The 24,946-nt window shown below is 44.2% G+C and overlaps 1 protein-coding gene across 1 annotated transcript in view; it reads left to right on the top strand.

The window, feature by feature from the left end:
* Positions 1-24,946, top strand: part of LOC118396414 (phosphatidylinositol 4-phosphate 3-kinase C2 domain-containing subunit alpha) — a 52,686-nt gene that overhangs the window by 12,365 nt on the left and 15,375 nt on the right. Inside the window, exons 3-18 of the mRNA XM_035790595.2 lie at positions 7,381-7,481; positions 8,181-8,341; positions 12,526-12,646; positions 15,282-15,393; positions 16,156-16,235; positions 16,366-16,429; positions 16,719-16,865; positions 18,561-18,585; positions 18,757-19,003; positions 20,270-20,392; positions 20,949-21,116; positions 21,310-21,418; positions 21,801-21,943; positions 23,271-23,459; positions 23,695-23,788; positions 23,894-23,988. Of these exons, the coding sequence (XP_035646488.1) occupies positions 7,381-7,481; positions 8,181-8,341; positions 12,526-12,646; positions 15,282-15,393; positions 16,156-16,235; positions 16,366-16,429; positions 16,719-16,865; positions 18,561-18,585; positions 18,757-19,003; positions 20,270-20,392; positions 20,949-21,116; positions 21,310-21,418; positions 21,801-21,943; positions 23,271-23,459; positions 23,695-23,788; positions 23,894-23,988 (1,979 nt within the window). The remainder of the gene's footprint in view (positions 1-7,380; positions 7,482-8,180; positions 8,342-12,525; positions 12,647-15,281; positions 15,394-16,155; positions 16,236-16,365; positions 16,430-16,718; positions 16,866-18,560; positions 18,586-18,756; positions 19,004-20,269; positions 20,393-20,948; positions 21,117-21,309; positions 21,419-21,800; positions 21,944-23,270; positions 23,460-23,694; positions 23,789-23,893; positions 23,989-24,946) is intronic.

Consider the following 24,946-nt stretch of genomic DNA (forward strand, 5'->3'; position numbering starts at 1 on the left):
AACTGACTTGCCTAGTTAAATAAAGGTATAATTTTAAAAAATCTGTAAGGTCCCTTAGTTGAGCAGTTAATTTCAAACACAGATGAAACCACAAAGATGCCCCGCAGAGAAGGGCACTTATTGGTAGATGGGCAAAAATACAAAAGCAGACATTAAATATCCCTTTGTGCTTGGTGAAGTTATGAATTACTTTTTGGATGGTGTACCAATACACCCAGTCACTACAAAGACACAGGTGTCCTTCCTAACTCAGTAGCATGAGAGGAAGGAAACCGCTCAATGGTCAATGGTGACTTTTAAAACAGTTACAGAATTGAATGGCTGTGATAGGATGCATCAACAACATTGTAGTGACTACACAATACTAACCTAAATGACAGAGTGAAAAGGAAGCCTGTACAGAATAAAACATATTCCAAAACATGCATTCTGTTTGCAATAAGGCACAAAAGTAAACCTGCCAACAAATATGCCAAAAATGATTGTCCTGAAGACAAAGCGTTATGTTTGGGGCTAACACAGCACATCACTTAGTGCCACTCTTCATATTTTCAATCTGTATCATGTTATGGGTATGCTTGTAATGGGCGAGGAATAACAATAAACAGAATAGAGCTAATCACAGGCAACATCCTAGAGGAAAACCTGGTTCAGTTTGCATTCCAACAGACACTGGGAGACATTCACCTTTCAGCAGAACAATAACTTAAAACACAAGGCCAAATATACACTGGAGTTGCTTACCAAGACAACATGTAATGTTCCCGAGTGGCCTAGTTACAGTTTTGACTTAAATCAGCTTGAAAATCTATGGCAAGACTTGAAATAAATTGTGATCCACAACCAAAATAATAATGTGCAAATATTGTACAATCCAGGTGTGCAAAGCCGGAGACTTACCCAGAAAGACTCACAGCTGTAATCGCTGCCAAAGGTGACTCTAACATGTATTGACTCAGTTTCACCATATTAAAACGAGAGTTCAGTTCACGCGACAGGGTTTCCGTTAAAATGTCTTCTAATGAAAGCAATAAAATAACAAAGGCTTTACAATGATGGTGAAACCTTGGATACATCTTGGGGTTAAGTGGGTTTAAATCTTCAAGGATGTCACAGGGAGTGCACAGAAGAATGTCAAAATGCTGAATTTTAGCGCTTTATCAAGTCTCTGAATATTAAAACAATCAGTTTTTTTTTAAACATTCTATGTGGTCTAAAGATATCAAAGGGACACAAAGGTGAATTGGTTGGTGGAACTAACCATAACCGAAGGCCTCCTCAGCCCTCTTCTAATCTTCATCCTCCATTTGAAAAGCTTTAAAACACCTCTGTGCGCCTCTGCATGAAAATCGTCTCATTTAGGTATACTTCTGCAATTAAGACCAAATTATTACCATGAGTCTTCTGCTGAGTTCTGTTCTTTCATACACTCTGTGGTGGTGGATAGATAGCCCTACAGAGTGACATATATGGCTAAAAGTAAACTCGGTGACTCAAGTCAATTATCTCGGTCTTCTCCACCTTTCACCCTGTTTAGTCATGACAAACAGGAAGTGCCTTGTGGGTGGAAATTGTAGTTGAGAGCCAGACACTAACGGAATCCTCTGAATCAGCTGATTGTAAGGCCTAGATGATAACAACAACCGCATCCTTTGATGAAAAAGGACATTTCTATAATGCCACAGTGGAGGTTAAGACAGAGGAATCACTAACTTTCTGATTTGAAAGAGGAAGTCAAACTTTACTTGGTTCACTGGTTCTCCTGACGTAGCTTACGCCAGAAAGTGTAAACCAGGAAGAATGAAATTCAATTGACTTTCATATGCGCCGAATACAACAGGTGTAGACTTTACCATAAAATGCTTACTTTCGTGCCCTTTCCCAACAATGCAGAGTTAAAAAGTAAGAAAAGTTGCTAATAAAAATAGAGAAATAATAACAGCATAACTAACAATAATGAGGCTATATAGAAGGAGTACCAGTACCAAATCAATGTGCAGGGGTATGAGGTAGTTGAGGTAATATGTACTTGTAGGTAGGGGTAAAAGTGACTAGGTAATGAGTATAGATAACAGAGTAGAAACAGCGTACAGTGCATTCGGGAAGTAGTCAGACCTCTTGACTTCCACATTTTGTTACGTTACTGCCTTTTTCTAAATTGGATTCAATAGTCCCCCCCCCCCTCATCAATCTACATACAATACCCAATAATGACAAAGTAAAAACAGGTTTGTAAAATAAAAATATCTTATTTACTTAAGGCGGCAGGTAGCCTAGTGGTTAGAGCATTCCCCAAGCGGACAAGGTAAAAATCTATCGTTCTGCCCCTGACAAAGGCAGTTATCACACAGTTCCTAGGCCGTCATTGTAAATAAGAATTTGTTATTAACTGACTTGCATATGTAAAAGTATTCAGTATTTACTATGAAACTTACTATGAGCTCAGGTGCATCCTGTTTCCATTGATCATCCTTGAGATGTTTCTACAACTTGATTGGAGCCCACCTGTGGTAAATTCAATTGATTGGACATGATTTGGAAAGGCTGACAGGCACACCTGTCTATATAAGGTCCCACAGTTGACAGTGCATGTCAGAGCTAAAACCAAGTCATGAGGTTGTAGGAATTGTCTGTAGAGCCTAGAGACAGGCTTGTGTCGAGTCACAGATCTGGGGAAATGTACCAAAACATTTCTGCAGCATTGAAGGTCCCCAAGAACACAGTGGCCTCCATCATTCTTAAATGGAAGAAGTTTGGAACCACCAAGACTTTTCTTAGAGCTGGCCACCTGGACAAACTGAGCAATCGGGGAAGAAGGTCCTTGGTCATCTCTGCAGCACTCCACCAATCAGGCCTTTATGGTTGAGTGGCCAGACGGAAGCCAATCTTAAGTAAAAGGCACATGACAGCCCGCTTGGACTTTGCCAAAAGGCACCTAAAGGATTCTGACCATGAGAAACGAGACTCTCTGGTCTGATGAAACCAAGATTGTACTTATTTGACCTGAATGCAATGTGTTACTTCTGTAGGAAACATTGCACCATTCCTGGTGAAGAATGGTGGTGGCAGCATCATGCTGTGGGTATGGTTTTCAGGGACTGGGAGACTGGTCAAGAACGAGGCAAAGATGAATGGAGCATGAATGAAAACCTGCTGCAGAGCGCTCAGGACTTCAGACTGGGGCGAAGTTTCACCTTCCAACAGGACAACGACCCTAAACACACAGCCAAGACAATGCAGGAGTGGCTTTGGTACAAGTCTCTGAAGGTCCTTGAGTGGCCCAGCCAGAGCCCGGACTGTGCAACCTGACAGAGCTTGAGAGGATCTGCAGGGAAGAATGGGAGAAACTCCCCAAGTACAGGTGTGCCAAGCTTGTAGCTTCATACCCAAGAATACTCAGTACTTCACAGCCTGGAGTTAAGGGTCTGAATACTTATGTAAATGTGATATTTCAGTTGTTGTTTTTTTAATAAGGCTGTAATGTAACAAAATGTGGGAAAAGTCAAGGTCTGAATACTTTCCGAATGAATTGTATGTGGAGAGTGTGAAGTTGTGAGTGAGCATGTGGACGTGTTTAAAACACTTTTTAGCTTTGCTTTTCCTTTGGGTGTTTTTTAGCCGGTCAGTTTTTTTAATTTGATTTTTATCCTCTTATGTGAGTTGTGTAGTAAATATTTCAGCTTTATTTTAATTTAGTTTTTTTTGTTTGTATTTTCCTGTAACGCACATTGTGTTGCATTCCATGTCTTAAATGTGCTGTATGAATAACGCTTGATATGATTTATACTAACGGGACATTTTGTTAGTCCCCACATGGTCAAATGCTATTTTTAGGAGGTTTAGGGATAAGGTAGAATAAGGGTTAGTTTTAGGGGTTACGGTTAGGTTTTGGGGTTAGGGGAGGACCCAATAAGGTTACTTAAACAAGTGTGTGAGTGGAGTCCAGTCAGTGTAAGGTTGAGGAAAGTAGAATCGGCTCATGTCAATGGAAGTCTACAGTATTAGCAAACCACTAAAAACCTGGGCCAGCGAAGAAGGTACCATTTTCTAGGACTGTATATACAGACAGCAGACCGGCACAAGCCTTGGACCATGAAGTGGTGTACTGTACCATTTTAAGACAGACCCAAGACAGAGGAGCTGTTAAGCAGACCGGACCTGACTCAGAACAGTAGGGTGACTAGACCAAAGCGAACCAGAACAGAAGAATGACGTGAATGGTGTGACTCACATGGGCCATACTCATCCCCTCAGCCCCCCCATTACAAGCGGCTCAGAGGATGAAATGGAGAAAACAAAGACAGGACTGTCTAACTGTACAGCCTGGTGTGTGTGTGTGTGTGTGTGTGTGTGTGTGTGTGTGTGTGTGTGTGTGTGTCCTGCAGTGTGTGTGATCATCTCCGCCTCATTGGACTATCTCTGCGTGTTTGTTTTCAATGAAAGGATCTTGTCTCAAAACACGAACACAGCTAATGCCTCTCACTCTTTTCCTGCCAACTGGAGACCTGGCTAGCTGGGATGTACAAGTTTTCTCGGAGAGCGATAGATTGCCATCTCAGCCGTGTCAGAGCTACAAACACACTGATTTGTAGATATGTATCAGTTTCGTGATATTTTATGTCAAAACAAGAATGTGTCAGTCTCTGTAAGAGTTCTCCGTAAAAATGGATCGTGTTGATTAGGCAACGCAATAGAAGACGTTTTAAAACCCTTTGCGATGAAAAAAATAGCATTTTTTTATTGGAAAAGTCCAAGTAGTCCCTCCGTAGTTAAGTCCGTTTTCTTCCTTTTGGTGCCTAATGAACACAACCCTGATGCCTTTGCTTGTGGAGTGAAGTTTTTATAGGAACCGCTAAGCTGAGCAAAGTAGCTCATAAAATAATGCTAAATCTCCCGTCGTCATTGTCTCTCTTTTTGTTCTGGCCCCCGAAAATGACAAAACATAAAGAAGGCAGACTCATTAACGTTGTACTTCTCATGTCAGCAATTACAAATAGACACAGTCATGACATCCTATTAACATAAAACATCTGTAAAGATATGACTTTTTCTGAAAACAAAACTAACATTACATTTTTCCCCATGAATTGTGTGTTGGTAGGCACTGTGTGTCGACTGTCGATCAGTGGGTGTTAAAATGTGTGTGTGTTTTGAATGTTTTTTTAATATATTTTTTTATATAAGGGTAGTTCCACGAAATGAGTCCCTTTTAGGGTAGGGTAGCTTGTTGAACAAAAATGACCTGTGTTATTTCACAAAATGTTTACATTATGTCATGACGAGCACATGTTCAACATAGGAGAAAACATGTTTTTTTTTTTCTTTTTACTATCGCAAGAGGTTAAATAAATCAAAGTGTCTATAGTAAGTGCCAAGTAAAATAAGTGATCATCACAATATTGACGATTTCATCTTAAATCAGCCGTGAATGTCTTTGTGACAGTGGGAATGTAAGCTTTTTGTGTGCAACAGGGAGGGCAATTAAATGCCAGCTTCACCAAAACATGTACATTGTTAAAAGATTTCTAGCCTGTCTATTTATTTTGACGTTATGCTCCACCCATTCAGTTTTTCACCACGAAACACCAGAAGTTTGGGAAAGAGAGTAAAACACATGATGTGTGTGTAGATCATGTTTAGATGGCTGTATTTTGCATAAACCTCAGCGTGCGAGTCACTGAAGTAGAGAATGGGTCAAGAAGTGCAGTTACTTTGACAGTGGTAGCTATGCTGTGCAGTATGCCCCGAAAAGCTGTGCTCTGTTGGTGAAAAAGATGATTGATAACTTTTTTAATAAGTGCACTAGAAAGCACACGTTTTTTTTCATGCGTTTTTGTTTTCAAATGTCTGCAACAAGTAACAACACACATGGAACAACACACGAAAGTTACTCTGCATACCAGGCATTTTTGTAACCCTTCCCTATTCCCTCAGAGCAGAATCAAAGTCTTCCTCTGTGTGCATTGTGATGTCATTGAATTCCAACGCCTGTGTGTGCTTTTCTGCTGACTCACAGCAGACCAGGGAGAAGAGGCGGGATTTTAACTTGTAATTTCCTGTTGCACAGGAAACGCATTCTTAGCCCCAACTCGTTAGTCAAATTATGGGGCGTTCCTCCTGCCAGTTCCCGGCAGCTTTTTCACGGCATCCAGGAATCTCTAAACTCAATTCCTAGGGGGTCCTTTTAGTGTGTGTAGCTTTTCCCCACTAGGAAAATTTCACTTGATAGGATTCATTGCTTTCATATATCAAAATGTGTCTGTTATTTTAGCTGCCTGCATACACCTCACTTACTTAGCACAATGCACAGGACTAAATTAATCGAGCCTCCGTCAGTTTGTATAATGTGTAAATGTACACTCACCGGACAGTTTTTATTAGGTGCACCCTTCTAATACCGGGTCGGACCCCTCCTTTGCCTCCAGAACAGCCTCAATTATTCGGGGAATGGATTCTTCAAGTCGAAAACGTTCCACAGAGATGTTGGTCCATGCTGATGCGATGGGATGGCGGTACACCACTGCCACCAGCCTAAACCGTTGACAGCAGGCAGGATGGGTCTATGGACTCATGATGCTTATGCCAAATCCTGACTCTGCCATCAGCATGACACAGCAGGAACCAGGATTCATTGAACCAGTCAATGTTTTTCCACTCCTCAAGTGTTGGTGATCGCGTGCCCACTTGTTTTTAACTGATATTAGTGAAACCCGGTGTGGTCGTCTGCTGCAAAAACCCATCCGTGACAAGGATCGACGAGTTGTGCGTTCCGAGATGCCGATCTGCACTCCACTGTTGTACTGCACTGTTATTTGTCTGTTTGTTGCCCGCCTATTAGCTTGCACGATTCTTGCTGCTCTCCTTCGATCTCTCTCACTAACGAGCTGTTTTCGCCCCCATGACTGCCGCTGACTGGATGTTTTTTTTGTTTGTCGCACCATTCTCTGTCCACCCTAGACACTGTCGTGAGTGAAAAGCCCAGTAGGCCGGACATTTCTGAGATACTGGAACCGGCGCAACAGGCACCGGCGATCAGACCCCACTCAGTAACTTGTTTTGCCCATTCTAACGTTCAATCGAACAGTAACTGAATGCCTCGATGCCTGTCTGCTTTATACAGCAAGCCACGGCCTCACTGTCTGTAGGAGTGATCCATTTTATGTGAATGGGGGGGGGTGTATACGTGCGTAGGTCCAATTAGGTGTTAAGGTCTTACTGCAATTGTACTTTTTGTATTTAATGTGTACCTTTCCTAAACTAATGCCAATTTAATTCCAGTTCCATATTAATTTAACACCAGTAAATTGTCTCACGGACCTACTTCTTCTTCTTGTTTTGCTCACCATTTTGTCCCCTTTGCTTTGTCTCATTGTCTCGCAGCACGATAAGGGAAGTGGGAAAGCACTGGCAAAGTACACCGCCCTGGAGGAAAAGGAAGCCCAGAACCTGGAAGTTGTAGCCTTCTGTGAAGACGTAGCAATGTAAGCTGTGTGTGTGGGTTCAGTATGTGTGTGTTCTGAGCAAACACTTAGTACTGTGTGAGTATACGCAAAGGAGTGTGCGCGCTCACAGTACTGTGTGTGTGTGTGCTGTAATTGCGTGTTTGTGTGACTGGGTGTGCAGCCTCACTCCAGTCCTCTGGGTGGAGTGATGATGTAGCTTGGCTCTGGAAATCACTCTCCAGTATGGTAACATTACATCACCAACAAAGCAGTGCACCACACACACACACACACACAGCGTAAAAGCTGCCCCATCTACCCCCATCCCTAATGGGAAAGCCATCGTTATAGACCACGACGAGTCTTCACATGTAATTGAGAGAAATCTCGATGACAGTTCAGTAAGCATCAATACATTAGATCCTGAGTAAGTATTCAATTCCGTTCAGTAATGCTTTATTGGCAGAAAACGCAGTACATGTGCAGCAAATATCGCCAAAGCAGAAGAGTTTTAGAAGAACTTTAGATCCCATAAGGAAGTACGGGAGGGGGAAGTTAAGTAGGAGAACTAATCACAGGTATTTAGTCAGTCTGTTCTCTACTAGTTTCTGCATCTGCATGTGTAATAGGCCAGCGAACTTCCAGATTTGCAAACTAAGGTAATAAAAAGTAGAGAATCAATTCTATGTAAAGGTGACGTACTAGATTTCAATTGGCTGATTTGTTTTGTTTTTTCAGACTGAGGTCAAAGTTCGCCCACGATGACCTCCACACCAACCCGGGGTACGTGCTGAGCGCGGTGATCCCCCAGAGGGACGGGGGAGGGGACAACGGCTGCAGCGTCAAGGTGTCCATCGAGATCTCTGAGTCCCAGGAGCCTGTCACTTTCACCTGCGACGGTGAGCACATATCACAACACCCTTATGAGGTTTGCTAAATTCTGAAACCTCGGTTGGAGAATTCCAGGATTCGGGCACGAACACGTAGAGGCACAATCCTCCAAATGGGATTTCTGGATAACCGAGGGATTTTGGGAAAGTTTCTAAAATGTTGCAACCCTAACCCATACAGAGGTGCGCAGTGTCCTCAGCCCTGGACCCTGGGTGTGCAGGCTGGTTGCTAAGATACCTTTATAACCATAAAAGTAGGTTATTACTACATGCAATGACCTCAAGGGGCTTCTTTAGAATGGAGCTCTCCCAGGTCTAATTGACCCAACTGCAACAAAAATCGGAGGCATTTCCCCTTTAAGACAGAGCTCTTCAGATGACAGATAAGACTACTGGGCCAGAGGTCCAAAAGAGGAAGCAGCATTCGGGACAGCTAGTTTTTTTTCTTCTTCTTTTTTTCCCTTTTTTTTGTGGAAACACACCACATTCCCTCTCCTCACAAATAAAAGGTTGTGCCACTGCCCTGGAGCAGCTATGTCGGCCAAATGTTCACTCATTCGCCCACTGGGCTTTTTGTTCGATCTCTGGGGTTGCGTTGTCATTGTCTGACCCCAGGTTTGTAGCGCCCCTGGATCCACCCCTCCAATGCCAGTCACTGATCTCTCTTGGCCTGGCCCAATGTGACCAAGTTCTCTAATGGAGTCTGCTCTGAACTCCCTGGTTCCTGGCAGCGAATCAACACCAGCCTTTTGTGTGTGGATTCTATCTATCCTTAATTGCTTTTTTATTTTAAAACCAAACTGGTATTGCTTGCTCGTTCCTGTGTGTGTGTGTGTGTGTGTGTGTGTGTGTGGCCAGTCCCAATAACCCAGTCTATCTGTAACCACACCAACTGGTCATGCTGCCTCTTCTTTCTCATGTACTGTACAGCCAGGCCTGATTCGCTGTACAGTACAGATTCCCCCCAGGGTTGTATGTCGGCAGACAGGAACAATGGCCTTCAGTTCTCTCTCTTTTAGGAGTGGGGGGAAGTGTACGGAGGGAACAAGAGCAGGCTGAAAATATATTTCTTTCTCGTTCTTGTGTAGTAATCTGTCGCGTTTCTCTCTCGGTCTTCAGACAGGCCCCTCTGTTCCACTTCCACCGGCATTCCACCAGCTTCCTAAATTTGGCGTGTGGAAAAATCTCCCGGGGTGAACAAAAACGCATTCCCAGATGACTCTTTCCCCAACTGCTACTGTTAAAGCTTCTCTGCTTCCCTCTGACACTCTTACTGTATTTAACAGCCAGACAGAGCTGAGCTAGCTTCTGTTGCCGGGGAGGGGGAAAAAACGATTAGTTCTTTCTTAGGCTAGAATCTTAGCCTGCAAGATTTAGGTTAGAGATTCCTTGCATACCTTGGCGTGGGGAGAGAGGAAACCCAGGGAACTGGCCGAGGTGGATGTCTGGTGGCTTTGAGTGTGTTGGATGTCACCTTTAGTCAAAGCCCTCGTTTTTAGCTCTGTCTGCTGCAGTTCTCTGATCTGAAAGGCCCTGCTCTCTTTGTCTTGTGTTCTCTCTCTTGCCATCATACTGTCTCTCTCTCACTGTCTTCCTTTCCCTTATGTTCTCTCTCTTGCTATGTTGCTCTCTTTTTTTCTCTTTAACTGCCTTTTTAAATGTGATGAAGAAGTAGACAGTATTGATGATGAGAAATGCAGTTGTTCCTGACCCTGTTGGTGCTGAGGTAATACATCTGGGTTCTGCTTTGCCCTGGCAGGATCGCCCTGGACTTGGCCCCTTCCTGGCGACTGATTGGATGTGAGCCCTCAATTGACATCACTCATTGGCTGGGTATTCAAGTGCTAGCTAATGAGTTGCTAGCATCCTGCTGTGTTTCGAGACTAGTATTGTAATCGTAGACACCAGTCCTGCCCTAAATATTGTCAGACTCCAACCACCCTAGTCATAGACTGTTCTCTCTGCTACCGCACGGCAAGCGGTACTGGTCCAAGAGGCTTCTAAACAACTACCCCCAAGCCTTAAGACTTAATCAAATGGCAAACCAGACTACTTGCATTGCCCCCCTCCTTTTACACTGCTGCTACTCTCTGTTATTATCTATGCATAAGTGAATTTAATAACTCTACCCACATGTATATATTACCTCAGTTACCTCGACTAACCGGTGCCCCCATAAGTTCTCTGTACCGGTGCCCCCATAAGTTCTCTGTACCGGTGCCCCCGCACGTTCTCTGTACCGGTGCCCCCGCACGTTCTCTGTACCGGTGCCGCTGTATATAGTCTCGCTATTGTTATTTTCCTGCTGCTCTTTAATTATTATTATTTTTGAAATATTTTTTAGGTATTCTTTTTAAAACTGCGTTGTTGGTTAGGGGCTTGTAAGTAAGCATTTCACTGTAAGATCTACACCGGCTGTATTCGGCACATGTGACATAACATTTGGTTTGATTCAATTCTCCCGCTTTAGACCAGGCCCAGCCCCCAAGCACCTACGTTGGTGTGCGTGTGTGACCACGCAAGTCGCAAACATTCCAGCACCATGTGTGAGTTCGTTGCGACACGCAAGAGGGCTTTTTTTCAACACACACTCTCCGGAATGCCAGCCTGGTCCCAGATCTGTTTCCTCTGTCTTGCATCCTCCAATGACCATAAGAGGCAAGGCAGCACAAACAGATTTGGCAACATGCTCCCAAAATGCCCTCTCTTCGGTTGTTGACCAGTTCGCCTCACAGGGATCCTTAGAAAGCCACCTCACAGCACCCAGCCACTACCAAGATGTGACCAATCATAACGCTCTCTAAATTCACCAATGGGCCTTCTAGTATTGAATCCTTAATACTAAGTCCAGTCCATTCCTCTGTAGGGTGTGGGGTTGTTATTGCTGGAGAGCCCGGGGTGGTCTGTGTGTGTGTGCTGGCATCAAACGGGGAGGAAAGAACCCCCCTTTAGAAGTGGCAGAACAATCTGTTTTGTGTCAGGTTACACATGCACTGCACACACACAGTCACATACACACGTTTCATTCTCTGCCAAATATTTCCCAGGAAACATGCCCATGTACACGAACATAAGGCTTTTCCAATAACACAGTATCGTAATGCAGCCTGAGATCATTCACTGAACCGTTTTAATTCGATTTACGATCGGGGAGATCAAATTAGCCTGGTCTCAGATCTGTTTGTGCCATCTTGCCAACTCATATACGCTCATTGTCAAAAATCTCTGAAACTGGAAACACTTATCTCCCTCACTAGCTTTAAGCACCAACTGTCAGAGCAACTCACAGATTACTGCACCTGTACATAGCCCACCTATAATTTAGCCCAAACAACTACCTCTTTCCCTACTGTATTTAATACATTTATTTATTTTGCTCCTTTCCACCCCATTCTTTTTATTTCTACTTTGCACATTCTTCCACTGCAAATCTACCATTCCAGTGTTTTACTTGCTATATTGTATTTACTTTGCCACCATGGCCTTTTTTTTGCCTTTACCTCCCTTCTCACCTCATTTGCTCACATTGTATATAGACTTGTTTATACTGTATTATTGACTGTATGTTTGTTTTACTCCATGTGTAACTCTGTTGTTGTATGTCTCGAACTGCTATGCTTTATCTTGGCCAGGTCTCAATTGTAAATGAGAACTTGTTCTCAACTTGCCTACCTGGTTAAATAAAGGTGGAATAAATCAAGTAAAAAATAAATTGTCACGCCAGTGACAAGGAGTGGGCGAGACGGCACCTACAGATCTCGGACCAGGTTAGATATGAATATAGTTTGACTTGGAACCACCCACACTGTAATCCCATCTGAGAGGACCGTCGCGATATTGTTTTATGAAACCGCTATCTGGCCAATTGTTGACTCCTTTTTTTTAACCCGTTTCGTCGAGCCTCTTGGACTTGAATTCATCACTTTATTGGGTGGATCAGAAGCTCTTGATTCCTCGTTTAGTGAGCATCTTGCTGCTTCTCCTTCTCCTACCTGTGGCCTAGAGGTGGACAAACGGCACCTTGTTTTATTAGCGTGGTGGCGTCCTTGTGTTCACCTGTCCAGTCATGTCTAATCAGTGATTCCTTCAAGGAAGGAAGAATGCACTTTTAAGGAAATTGAGCGGGGGACTTTGTATGCCATTGTGCTTGCTTTAACTCTCACTCACTCACCCCCTTCCTCCTCCTCCCTTAGTGAGTTCTCCTGTAGAGCTCCTCATCATGCAAGCCCTGTGTTGGGTCCACGATGACCTCAACCAGGTGGACATCGGCAGCTACGTCCTCAAGGTCTGCGGCCAAGAGGAGGTGCTGCAAAAGTGAGTCGCGCACATATGTGCAAAGTCTCTCTCTCACACACACACACACACACACACACACACACACACACACACACACACACACACACACACACACAAATGTAAAACCCTGGTCTCCACATTTCCCACATTCCTATAAGCACACACACAACCACACACAACCCCACGCTGACACCTGCGTTTCCCACAATCCTGCCTCTAAGTGTCCTCTCGCCCTCGCAGAGAGAGGAGAGGAGGAGTGAGATAAAACAATATCAACAAGCTTACAGCCAACATTCCTCAAGCAGGGAGCCATTTGTCTTTAATTGTGTTAGGAAAATGTTTCCTTTTGGCCGTTTTGCCAGTTCTGTTGCAAAAGCAACAGTCAGGAGGGCAGGGGCTGCTATTACTAATTAAGAACAGAGGGATTGTGCAAAAGGTTTTCTTTTAAAGACTTCTTTGGCATAAATCCTCTTAGGTAAAAGTGTGCGTGTGTGTGTGTGTGTGTGTGTTGGTGATGCGCCGGGTTGACTCATAACCTGCAGTTATATCCGCGGGCCCGGCAGGTTTAGGGTCGTGAAATATTGTGCTGCTGAAGGGGTGCGTGGGTGACTGGTGGGTTGAATAAAGCGAACTCTGAATTATACATGTGTCATTCTTGTGCAATTCATACCTAGGCTACATTGAGGTTTTTATTCCAATATTTATCTCTAGCGTTAGGCCCTGAAGTTTAAGCTTACGCACTAACTACGTGTGCCAAATACACGGCAATTGCCAAGTGCTTTTGGGAACTTGGGCAGAAAATGTTGACTTCGATCCACTGAGGGAAAAAAAGGACAATGTTGGAGTTGAATTGAAATTTTTTTTAATTGAAAAATAAAACATTTAAAAAATGGGAAAATAGAGAAAGGAGGGCCAGAACAGTAGCCTAATGTTTGGGAAATATGTTGTGTGTGATTTGTGAGGCGCTATACAAATTCGACAGTCACAAGACGGGGACTTCAAGTTTGGTACGTCAAGGGACATGTACTGTTCAGATGGGTTAAATGGAATAGTAACTGAAGTCTGGATGCTGACTGTAGGCTATAACCTTTCACATAGCCTAATATATTATCTCCGGCAGCATTAAGCACGTTGTTTCAGTAAAATGATACACCAAATGTACATTTTCACTCAGGAACAGGAGTGGAGAAATACGATTGATTTATTTCAGCGTCTTGAGAGAATTAATGTGTGGTTAGGGACCGTCTGTAAAGTTGCCATCTTTATCAGCGTCATAAAAGCTGATTTGGTATTACGACCACATAAAATATGCATCCAAGCCAAACTGAAATCTTATCAGAAACATGTTGGGTCACTTTCACAGCTTTTAATTTCCTTAAAACCGGTCCAACTGATGTTTGGATGGAAAATCATTCTCATTTTTTTGTTTTGTTATTGCATTTTCTCCACGGTCCTTCAACGTCTTTGCTGCAGGAGAGAAGAAGAGATGAATGAGAAATGTACCAATGTCAACTAGATTGAAGCATGCGTTCTATAGATGTATGACATGTATTTTCTGGTGAGCAAGGGTTTATTTAGTGTTCTAGGGCAACAAGTAATGACAGAAGAGAAGCTGCATGTATCTAATTATAGACAAGTTGACTAACAAATAGTCTACCAAAGTGTTGAAAATTATAAGCAGAAAAATAGGCATATCTAAATTGAGCTTGAAAAAAATCCTACGTCCCCGACAAAAAAAATAGTTTGGGTGCGAGCCTCAGGTTTTCACTTTATCACATATAGTCAGGCGGTTATGGATGGGTTATTAACAATATCGGGCGGCTGCGGGTGAACAAATAGCTGACCCGCGTAGCGTGTGTGTGTGTGTGTCTTTCTGTGTGTGTTGCTTGCATGCACTAAATTTTTAGAGACGTGGGTCAGTTTGGCTTTGTGTCGAGCTACAAATTCCCCACTGTGTTTATCTCTACTCTCCCGGCCTTGTCTGGTCTTGGCAAGCCCTCAGAAGGTCCTGGAATGTTTCCATTGCTCCCAGCCCCCGCTAAGCATAGCATCTCTCTCGGGTCAGGTCCCCCTCTGGCCCTTTAGATTCATTGGAACTCTTTAACTTTAAGTGGGTTTTAAGTGTTTAGTTCTAAGTTAAACTTGGGTTTAATGTCCTTGTGTACACCAACGGCCTTAACCAATAAATCTGAATTACTATGGCCTAGTTCCATTTGGCCTCTACTTCCTCAGCATTGAACACCATTGATTTGAAAGGTTAGATTAGGTGGAAACCAGATGACGGACGTTCCATAACCTATTGGAAGGCTAGTTGGAGCCACTACCATATTGCTGACTCGTCCTTTTTCCCATAATTTGAGATCTATGAACACCAAAAGGATAGGTGGTAAGGGCTTGGGGCTAAGTCCTGAAAAGGAACTGGACTCATTCCTCACAATGTTCCGAGCATAATGCTATAACTGCTGGGTGTTGTTCATTTGGGCACGCAACGGGAATCCTTTGTAAAATTCTTGAAATAAAAACAAACTTGTGCATTTCTTATTGGACCAAATCCAGGTTGTCCCTTTGTTTCCTTCTGTTTGGTACCTAATGAGCAAGACCCTGATATCATATTTGACCTTAGACCCCCTGTGGCCCTGTGTCCTCTCCATAGTAAGCACAGCCTGGGCAGCCACGAGTACGTACAGAACTGCAGGAAGTGGGAGGCAGAGATCAAGCTCCAGCTGCTCTCCCAGAGCACCATGAGAAGGGATCTGGCACGAACGGTAAACCAACCAACCAACCTACCAATCAGTGATGTAGCACTTTGATGTGTGTTTTAAAGCTCAAAAGTAGCATAAGACCAGCTAAAGGTCAACTGCCTGGAGGAAATTTAATGAAATAGACAGACAGATGTCCAGAAAAGAGAACTTGCAGGGAGACGGGCAGACTTGCAGGGAGACGGGCAGACTTGCAGGGAGACGGGCAGACTTGCAGGGAGACGGGCAGACTTGCAGGGAGACGGGCAGGGAGACGGGCAGACTTGCAGGGAGACGGGCAGACTTGCAGGGAGACGGGCAGACTTGCAGGGAGACGGGCAGACTTGCAGGGAGACGGGCAGACTTGCAGGGAGACGGGCAGACTAGCAGGGAGACGGGCAGACTTGCAGGGAGACGGGCAGACTTGCAGGGAGACGGGCAGACTAGCAGGGAGACGGGCAGACTAGCAGGGAGACGGGCAGACTAGCAGGGAGACGGGCAGACAGGCTGGCTATCATAAATACCTCGTTAAAGCAAACATTCAAGAAATACTGACCTTATTGGTAAGACCGACACACGCCATTTGAAACCTAGCAGTGTCGGGCCTGTAAGTTCAAGGTTCTTCCCATACACTTCAACAGTGCCGTCGTTCACCGTCAGATGCAATCATATTAATACCTTTCATCAAAAGCTTGTCAAACTGCACTCCAGAAATGAGCCGACTTTGAAACCCTAGTGTGATTTGAGGGAGGCCGCAGTGAAATGTCATGGTTTGTTGTGCGCACGCAGGCGGAAGACGACACCTCTCAGGTGGACTTGGAGAGGCACTTGGGCCAAGTGGAGAGGCCGTTCAAGGAGAACGTCACCAGGTAGGAACATGCCTTTCGTTTGGCTCCTTATCGCATCATCTTAGCCATTGTCTGGAGCCAAACATGGCCGTCTAGAATTCCTGATAACGGCTGAGATTTCTGTGATTGGATCATTCTCTCTCTCTCTCAGACAAGGCCTGGCCGACTATCTGGAAGGCTACCACAATCAAGTCAACATCTGCCTGCAGAATGAGGTAGCTTATGAAGTTAATTCACGTCTTTGACACTGAACTGAAGACCCTAAATGTTTCTGTGATAGCGGATGTGTGTGATGGTTGTGGTGTAAAATTGCTATCAGGCGTTGAGTAGTGGTTGTTCATTGTGTGAGTATAGTTCACACATGCTTGCGACAGGCCTATAAATTCCTGGATGACATGTGCTCTATAAATGGCACATCTGTTTCAAGAATCACTTGAATTGTTGAGTAACCGAACAGAGATTGTGTACACACACATATGAGACAATGACTTTGTTCCATCTCAGAGCACCCAGTATAAGACGGTGGATCGGGTGGTGCAGACAGTGAAGAACCTCTGCTGTGCCCTGGACGAGGTGGAGACGCAGGCCATCACAGAAGCAGTGAGAAGGGTTAAGCGTTCTGTCAACCTCCCCAGGACACGCTCGCCAGAGGTGGGTCCAATCATGTATAATCATTCTGTGAATATATAAAGGTGCAGTACCAGTCAAAAGTTTGGACACACCTACTCATTCCAGGGTTTTTCTTTATTGTTGCTATTGTCGACATTGTAGAATAATAGTGACGACATCAACACTATGAACACATGTAGTAACCAAAAAAGTGTTATGCAAATCTAAATGTATTTTATATTTGAGTTTCTTCAAATAGCCACCCTTTGCATTGATTAAAGCTTTGCACACTCTTGGCATTCTCTCAACCAGCTTCATGATGTAGTTCCATGGAATGCATTTCAATTAACAGGTGTGCCTTGTTAAAAGTTAATTTGTGGAATTTCTTTCCGTAGTGCGTTTGAGCCACTCAGTTGTGTGGTGACAAGGTAGGGGTGGTATACAGAAGATAGCCCTATTTGGTTAAAGACCAAGTCCATATTATGGCAAGAACAGCTCAAATAAGCAAAGAGAAACGACAGTCCACCATTACTTTAAGACATGAAGGTCAGTCAATATGTAAAATTTCAAGAACTTTGAAAATTTCTTCAAGTGCAATCGCAAAAACCATCAAGCAGTATGATACAACTGGCTCTCATGAGGACCGCCAAAGGAATGGGAGACCCAGAGGTACCTCTGCTGCAGAGGATAAGTTCATTAGAGTTACCAGCCTCAGATTGCAGCCCAAATAAATGATTCACAGAGTTCAAGTAACAGACACATCAACATGAACTGTTCAGAGGAGGCTGCATGAATCAGGCCTTCGTGGTCAAATTGCTGCAAAGAAACCACTACTAAAGGACACCAATAAGAAGAGCCTTGCTTGGGCAAAGAAACACGAGCAATGGACATAAGACCGGTGGAAATCTGTCCTTTTAGTCTGAGTCCAAATTTTAGATTTTTGGTTCCAACCGCTGTGTCTTTGTGAGACTCAGAGTAGGTGAACGGATGATCTCCGCATGTGTGGTTCCCACCGTGAAGCATGGAGGAGGAGGTTTGGTGGTGTGAGGGTGCTTTGCTGGTGACACAGTCTGTAATTTATTTAGAATTCAAGGCACACTTAACCAACATGGCTACCACAGCATTCTGCAGCGATACGCCATCCCATGTGGTTTGCGCTTAGTGGGATCATTTGTTTTTCACAGGACAATGACCCAACACACCTCCAGGCTGTGTAAGGGCTATTTGACCAAGGTGAATGATGGACTGCTGCATCAGATGACCTGGCCTCCACAATCACCCAACCTCTACCCAATTTAGATGGTTTGGGACGAGTTGAACCGCAGAGTGAAGGAAAAGAAGCCATATAGTGCTCAGCATATGTGGGAACTCTTTCAAGACTGTTGGAAAAGCATTCCTCATGAAGCTGGTTGAGAGAATGCCAAGAGTGTGCAAAGCTGTCATCAAGGCAAGGGGTGGCTACATTGAAGAATCTCAAATATAAAATACTTATTTGGTTACTACATGATTCCATTTGATTTCTTTGCTATTATTCTACCATGTAGAAAATAGCAAAAATAAAGAAAAACCCTGGAATGAGTAGGTGTGTCCAAACTTTTGACTGGTACTGTATGTCTATTGGTTGGTCACTTCTACCCGTCTCTGTGTTTCTGTGTCTCACAGCAGTGATAGGACGTAGGATAGTTTTACAGGGGCTGTAATTCTGGCAGTTATCATATGTATACTTCTCTATCTCAGGTGGGCTCCAAATCCTCGGCAAATGGTGAGTCCTACAACAACCAGTCACATTTTTCACACACATCAAAAATTTGACTCCGCAATATGACTTTGATCAGTCCATAATCGCACACAGTGGGGCAATTCCTGCTTCCATAAATCAACAACAAAAACAGTTCAAATCATTTGACCTCACGTAACCCTCTGACCCATCCAGGTCACCTCAGCCCCGTGGAGGAGTGCATGGGCTTCCTAACGGACGCTGTCTACGACCTGGCCAAGCTGTACCTGCGCTCCTTCTGCCCCGTCTCCTCCTCTTCCCCCGACCCCTCCTCCAACTCCCAGCATACCGAGGGGGAGTCAGCTGCGGAGGGGCGTGGCAGCAAGGAGGCCTCGGGCACCACGGACCATCTGCAGTTCACCCTGTTCGCCATGCACGGCATCCCCGCCGTCTGGGTCAGCAGGTGTGTGTACCCCCAGTCCAATATACCATTTTACGTTTTCTGGATTGCAGTAAGGAAGACAACTGAGACTATAGTTTCCACCTTTTTAAGAATGACTTGGCCTCAGAACTGATACTCTTGTTGTCTTGCTCCTCCGTTGTTTCTCTCAGTGTCTTATTTCCCCGTCACTGTATCCAATTCCATCAAGGCTTTAATCTATTTATGGTGTCTTTCTGTCTGGAATAGATTTGAGCCAACCTTTCCATTCAGTGAGCACAATCTTGCACGACTTGGGGAGTGGCACATTTTGTGACTGTCCTCACTCCAGGATTGTGTTCAATATGGTTCACAACAGAAAGAGCTTTAAAATGTTTAGCAACGGAAAACAACAAGGTGCGTTTCTTATTGGACGCTTATTGGACGTTTCTTATAGTACCTCCCTGTTTCAGTCACTTTTTTTCCGTTTGGTGCCTAAAAAATATCCAGGCTTGATGGGAGAGGGGGAGGTCCAAAATGCCACTGTAAAACGCCGTCCAGGAACCAAGTATTTTTATGGTTGGCAGATGACTGCTTCAAAAAGAGAGGATCTGGTTAATAACAGGCTGTTTCTTTCTGCCCGTCATCCATAGGGCCTCGTCCAAGAGCTATTTTTAGGAGATATGGAAAACATTTTTGAGCACCATACCAAAGGAGGCCCGAAAATATTTATCCCGTATCACAAGGCCAGAAGTGCTCCCCTGAAAATGTTTAGTCCCGAACGAACAGCTAGTCTGTGTTCCCAAATGATTTCATGGCTGGAATCGTCCCTCGTCATCATGGCTTGAGTGCTTTGCTCTTTTGTGGCTAGCGTCCTATGACAAACACACATGCAAACACACACACACCATCTGTAGGCACAGCGATGCATCATGTCACCAGTGACAGGGGAGTCATGCATACCATGCTGTGTCGAAGCACAAGACTGATGGCATTGAGCAATAAGAAATGTTTTGGAGTCCCAAATGTTTCACTGCCTGGTATTGTGCTCATCAAATGCAATGTCTTTCATAATGTGAAAGAAATGGAACTGTTTAAATAAGAGGAGCCAACTTTAACAAAATCTGCATTTGATAAATCGAGAGCTCTGTTAGTGGTGTATTAAAGAATGCACGAGTTATTATTAGCTTTATTAGGTACAGAGGACGACTGTTTTTGTTATGGACAAGTCTATTCTCTCTCTGTACATAGATGGGATTTTAACTTGTTCATTCATAATGTGTTAATTTCTTGCTCCCTTCCTTTTTGCAGCTATGAGAAGTACTACCTGATGTGTGCGCTGACTCACAATGGCAAGAACCTGTTCAAGCCCATCCAGTCCAAGAAAGTGGGCACCTACAAGAGCTTCTTCTACCACATCAAATGGGACGAAATGTACGTGACTCACTACCCTCTAGCCATAGAAATACAATGGCTAGTTATAATAGTGTTTATGTTGAATTATGTGCCTGTACCTTTCACGTTTGCCTCTTTAGTATCAAAATGTAGACGAGGATCAAATGTTCTTCGCTTTCTGTCATGCAGGCTCCAACACAACCACGTAGCATGACAGTAATACAAAACTGATAATACAAAACTGATAGCCAAGACAAGGCGAGGTCTGTTGTTACCCATAATCAGTGTATCGTTCAGCCTATCACTGGATACAATTACGAGTAGATAAATAGCAGATTCCACTTGCAGACACTTTGATCCAAAGCATCTTGCAGGACAGTGAGGGATGCTGTACGTGTTTTTGTATGTGATCTTTGCGGGAATTGAACCCTCATTCCAACTGAGCCACAAACCGTATGATGATGATCTAAGAATCTACTCGCAGGCGAGTGGGAATACAGACTCATAAGCTATGCACGTTCATACTTATTCACTATTCTCACTCCAATCCCTCTCCATTTCCCACTCTTATTTTCACTCTGTTCCCTCTTTCCAGGATCAACTTTCCAATGGCGGTGTCCCTGCTTCCATTAGAGTCGATGCTGACTCTCTCCCTCTTTGGGGTCCTGAACCAGAACGCCAGCGGCTCCCCAGACTCCAACAAACAGCGCAAAGGACCAGAAGTGCTGGGCAAAATCTCCCTGCCCCTATTTGACTTCCGACGGTGATGCGCAACACATTTTCAGTAGTGTTTGTTGACTGTGCAATTGCTGTTTGTGTGTTTGTTGTGTTGTATGACATTCGAACTGAGTGTATTTCAAGAGTTGATTGTGTTAATAGCTGTCTATTGGGGATTCAGAATGTTGGGGTGTTTTGTGTGTGTGTAGCTATGTATGCTTATGCGTGTGTTTTTCCAGGGTGCTGGCGAGGGGAACCAAGCTGCTGTGTCTGTGGACCTCTCCTCAGGCTGCCTCTGCTGCAGCCGGGATCCGGAGGAAGAACCTGGCCGAGAGGATCATACTGCAGGTGACTCCACGACTCTACACAGCAATACTGTACCCATAGAAAATTACTAGAGCGGGCCTTTGCCGTCCAAGTCAATGTTCTGCGATTTTCTTGTGTGTAGGTCCTGTTCAAATGCAAATCTTCCCTCCCTTTTTCAAAGCAATCAGTGATTCAACACAATTGGACAGGTGAAGCCAAGCACCTGTTCAATCGTGTTAGATCAGTTTTAACCTCAAGCAAAATTGAAGAAAAAGCTTTTACATTTTTTACTTCAAACATTACCCAAAGTCTCTCTTACACAGTCCCCTATCTCAAACACATTTCCCATTTTGTGGTGACCTAATGTTTGTGTACCTATGAAAGTTTGTGTGTCTGCCTAACCATTCCATGACCCCCCCCCTAGGTCGACTTCCCCAGCCCAGCGGTGGACGTGCTGTACGTGGGGCCCCAGGAGAGCCCCTGCCCTGACCCCAACACCCTGGAGGAGCTGGACCCTGACCTGCGCCGCCGGGTGGAGAAACTTTGCAGCCGAGCCTCTACCTTCGGGTACTGTGTCTGTCGTCATGATATAATACATGAGTTATGATGACACAAACTGTTATGAACCTTCCTTCTTAAGGCCCTACATATCACGATCATAATTATGACACAGCAGTTGTCATAAACCGTCATGGCAGCTAGTGTCTCACGGTTTATGACATCTGCTATGTCATAATTATGATCGTGATATGTAGGGCCATAAGAAGGAAGGTTCATAACAGTGATATTTCGGGCCTTAAGAAGGAAGGTTCATAACAGTGATATGTAGGGCCATAAGAAGGAAGGTTCATAACAGTGATATGTAGGGCCTTAGGAAGGAAGGTTCATAACAGTTTGTGTCATAACTTTGTCACGTCTGTTGTCATAAGCTGATACCAGCTGCCATCATGACAACTGTTATGTCATTATTATAATGGTGTTATGTAGTGCCTTATGAAGGCTTTATCCCCAAATTACTCTCCAGTCCTCCCAGACCATAGATGTCTGTTCTCATTTCAGTGTCTGTTCCCCCAGACGTTTAACTGTGGGCATATAAATACCCACTTAAACCCACCCCAGGCTGCCAGCCAGATTCATTACCCTTTTTCCCAGCCTCCACAGAGAGCAATTTCTTCTAAAGCGCTAATCCCTTTTACTTTCTCTGAGCTTTCTCTCATTTACTCCGATTTATAACCATATGGTTTTGCCTTCTGTTTTGTTTGGGTGTATTTCCGAGTCCTAAAGGTTATCTCAGAACCAGAGCTAACCTGAAAAGCTGTCCACAGCATAGCCTGTAAACCAGGGGTTTCCCAAACTGGGGGCACGTTTAGTTTTTTTGCCCGAGCACTACACAGCTGACTGAAATAACCAAGTCATCATCAAGCTTTGATTATTTGAATCAGCTGTGTAGTGCTATGGCAAAAACCATAACGTGGCACCCAGAGGTGTCCACAGGACCTGTGTCATCAGAGGGGATGAGCATTATATGAGCTGTTGGTGGGATTTGTGGCAAGAGAGTGCTGCACTGCCGTCTATCGTATAGCTTTCATTCATAGTGTTCATTACCACACCGTAGCAAAATGTTTTGCAATGGAAAACAAACACACACGCTTCTTACTGGTCAAGTACTGATAGTTCCAACCCATTTGACTTTGCTTCAGACCCTTTTTTGTTGTTGTTTCGTGCCTAACTGAACATGACCCAGATGGCGATGACCATAAATTACATATAGAATCTGAAGAAAGTGATTTCTAATAGGGTCTCTGTTGTGAGAACCCTGCCAGCGGTAGCAGTGGTCTATGTTCCGACTCACCGGTATCACCCCTCTCTCTCTCCTCCTCCCTCCCAACCCTAGGTTGACGCGGGCTGACCGCCAGTTGCTGTGGGACCAGCGGCACCACTGCCGAGCTCACACCCACAGCCTGCCCAAGGTGCTGGCCAGCGCCCCCAGCTGGGACTGGGGCAGCATGGCTGAGATTCACACCCTCCTCCACAACTGGCCCTCACTCCAACCCGTCTGTGCCCTGGAGCTGCTCGACTCTAAGTATGTGTGGTGGACACACAGACACCGAGAGAGAGGCAGACACACACACACACACGCACACTCAAGTTTGAGTGTGTCAAGCTAGAGTTTAAGCTGTGGTCAATAGAAACCTGCGGTAGATAAGTCATATTTGTAAAGTGGGAGGTGTGCGAGTTGACGTTTACGTTTTACGTGAGTATGTAGGTTAAAGGTCACCCTCAAGTTTGACCTGCCTGTCTTGATCTCTGTCCTGCAGGTTTGCTGACACGGAGGTGAGGAGTGTGGCTGTCAGCTGGATCGAATCCAGCAGTGATGACGAGTTGGCCGATTACCTGCCTCAGCTCGTGCAGGTGAACAGTCTGTAGTACACACATACACAGGTAAACAATTTGTTAGTGACCCTGAATGCTTTTCTCACCCACTTATCCTTTTCCGTGTCCTTGTCGCTCTCTCAGGCGCTGAAGTTTGAGTGTCACCTGAAGAACGCCCTGGTGATATTCCTGCTGTCCAGAGCTCAGGGCAACGTCAACATCACCCTTTACCTGTACTGGTGAGTCTCCACCGGGGCCTAGAATGAACACCAACCACCAGCCCAAATGCGGGTGGATTTTTGGAGTTGACGGATAAGAATGTAGAATTCACCAGCCTTGTTGGCAGGTGCTCACACTCAGGGGGATATACAGTGTGAGCAGCTCATAAAAATAGTCAAGTATGGGTACAAGTGCAAGAAGCCCAAACAGATTTAACATTTGACTAAAACATAATCACCTCAACTTGCTTACGTTTGCATACAATCACATATTTGTAACGCGTGGGAATACTTTGGAACAAAATGCAAGTCACTTGGAGATGTTTTCTTGGTGTTTTTACAGTCTTTTATGTAACAAAAAAAATGTAAGTAAATAATTATTCAGAAAACATGGTGGGGGGTAAATAAAATAATCAGCAGTTGGAGATACCTGGTATTTGATTTGAATTATTTATTAGTATCCCCATTCGCCAATGGCGACGGCTCGTCTTACTGGGGTCCGACACATAACGAAAAATACATTAGACAAACTTTAGAATGTACATACACTGCCGTTCAAAAGTTTGGGGTCACTTAGAAATGTCCTTGTTTTTGAAGGAAAGACCAAAATAAATCTCATTACGATAACATCAAATTGATCAGAAATACAGTGTAGACATTGTTAATGACTATTGTAGCTGGAAACGGCTGATTTATTTAATGAAATATCTACATAGGTGTACAGAGGCCCATTATCAGCAACCATCACTCCTGTGTTCCAATGGTACGTTTTGTTAGCTAATCAAAGTTGATTATTTTAAAAGGCTAATTGATCATTAGAAAACCCTTTTGCAATTATGTTAGCACAGCTGAAAACTGCTGTTCTGATTAAAGAAGCAATAAAACTGGCCTTCTTTTAGACTAGTTGAGTACCTGGAGCATCAGCAATTGTGGTTTGATTACAGGCTCAAAATGGCCAGAAACAAAGACCTTTCTTCTG

This window comes from Oncorhynchus keta, chromosome 17 (genome assembly GCF_023373465.1).
Source record: "Oncorhynchus keta strain PuntledgeMale-10-30-2019 chromosome 17, Oket_V2, whole genome shotgun sequence".
NCBI lineage: Eukaryota > Metazoa > Chordata > Actinopteri > Salmoniformes > Salmonidae > Oncorhynchus > Oncorhynchus keta.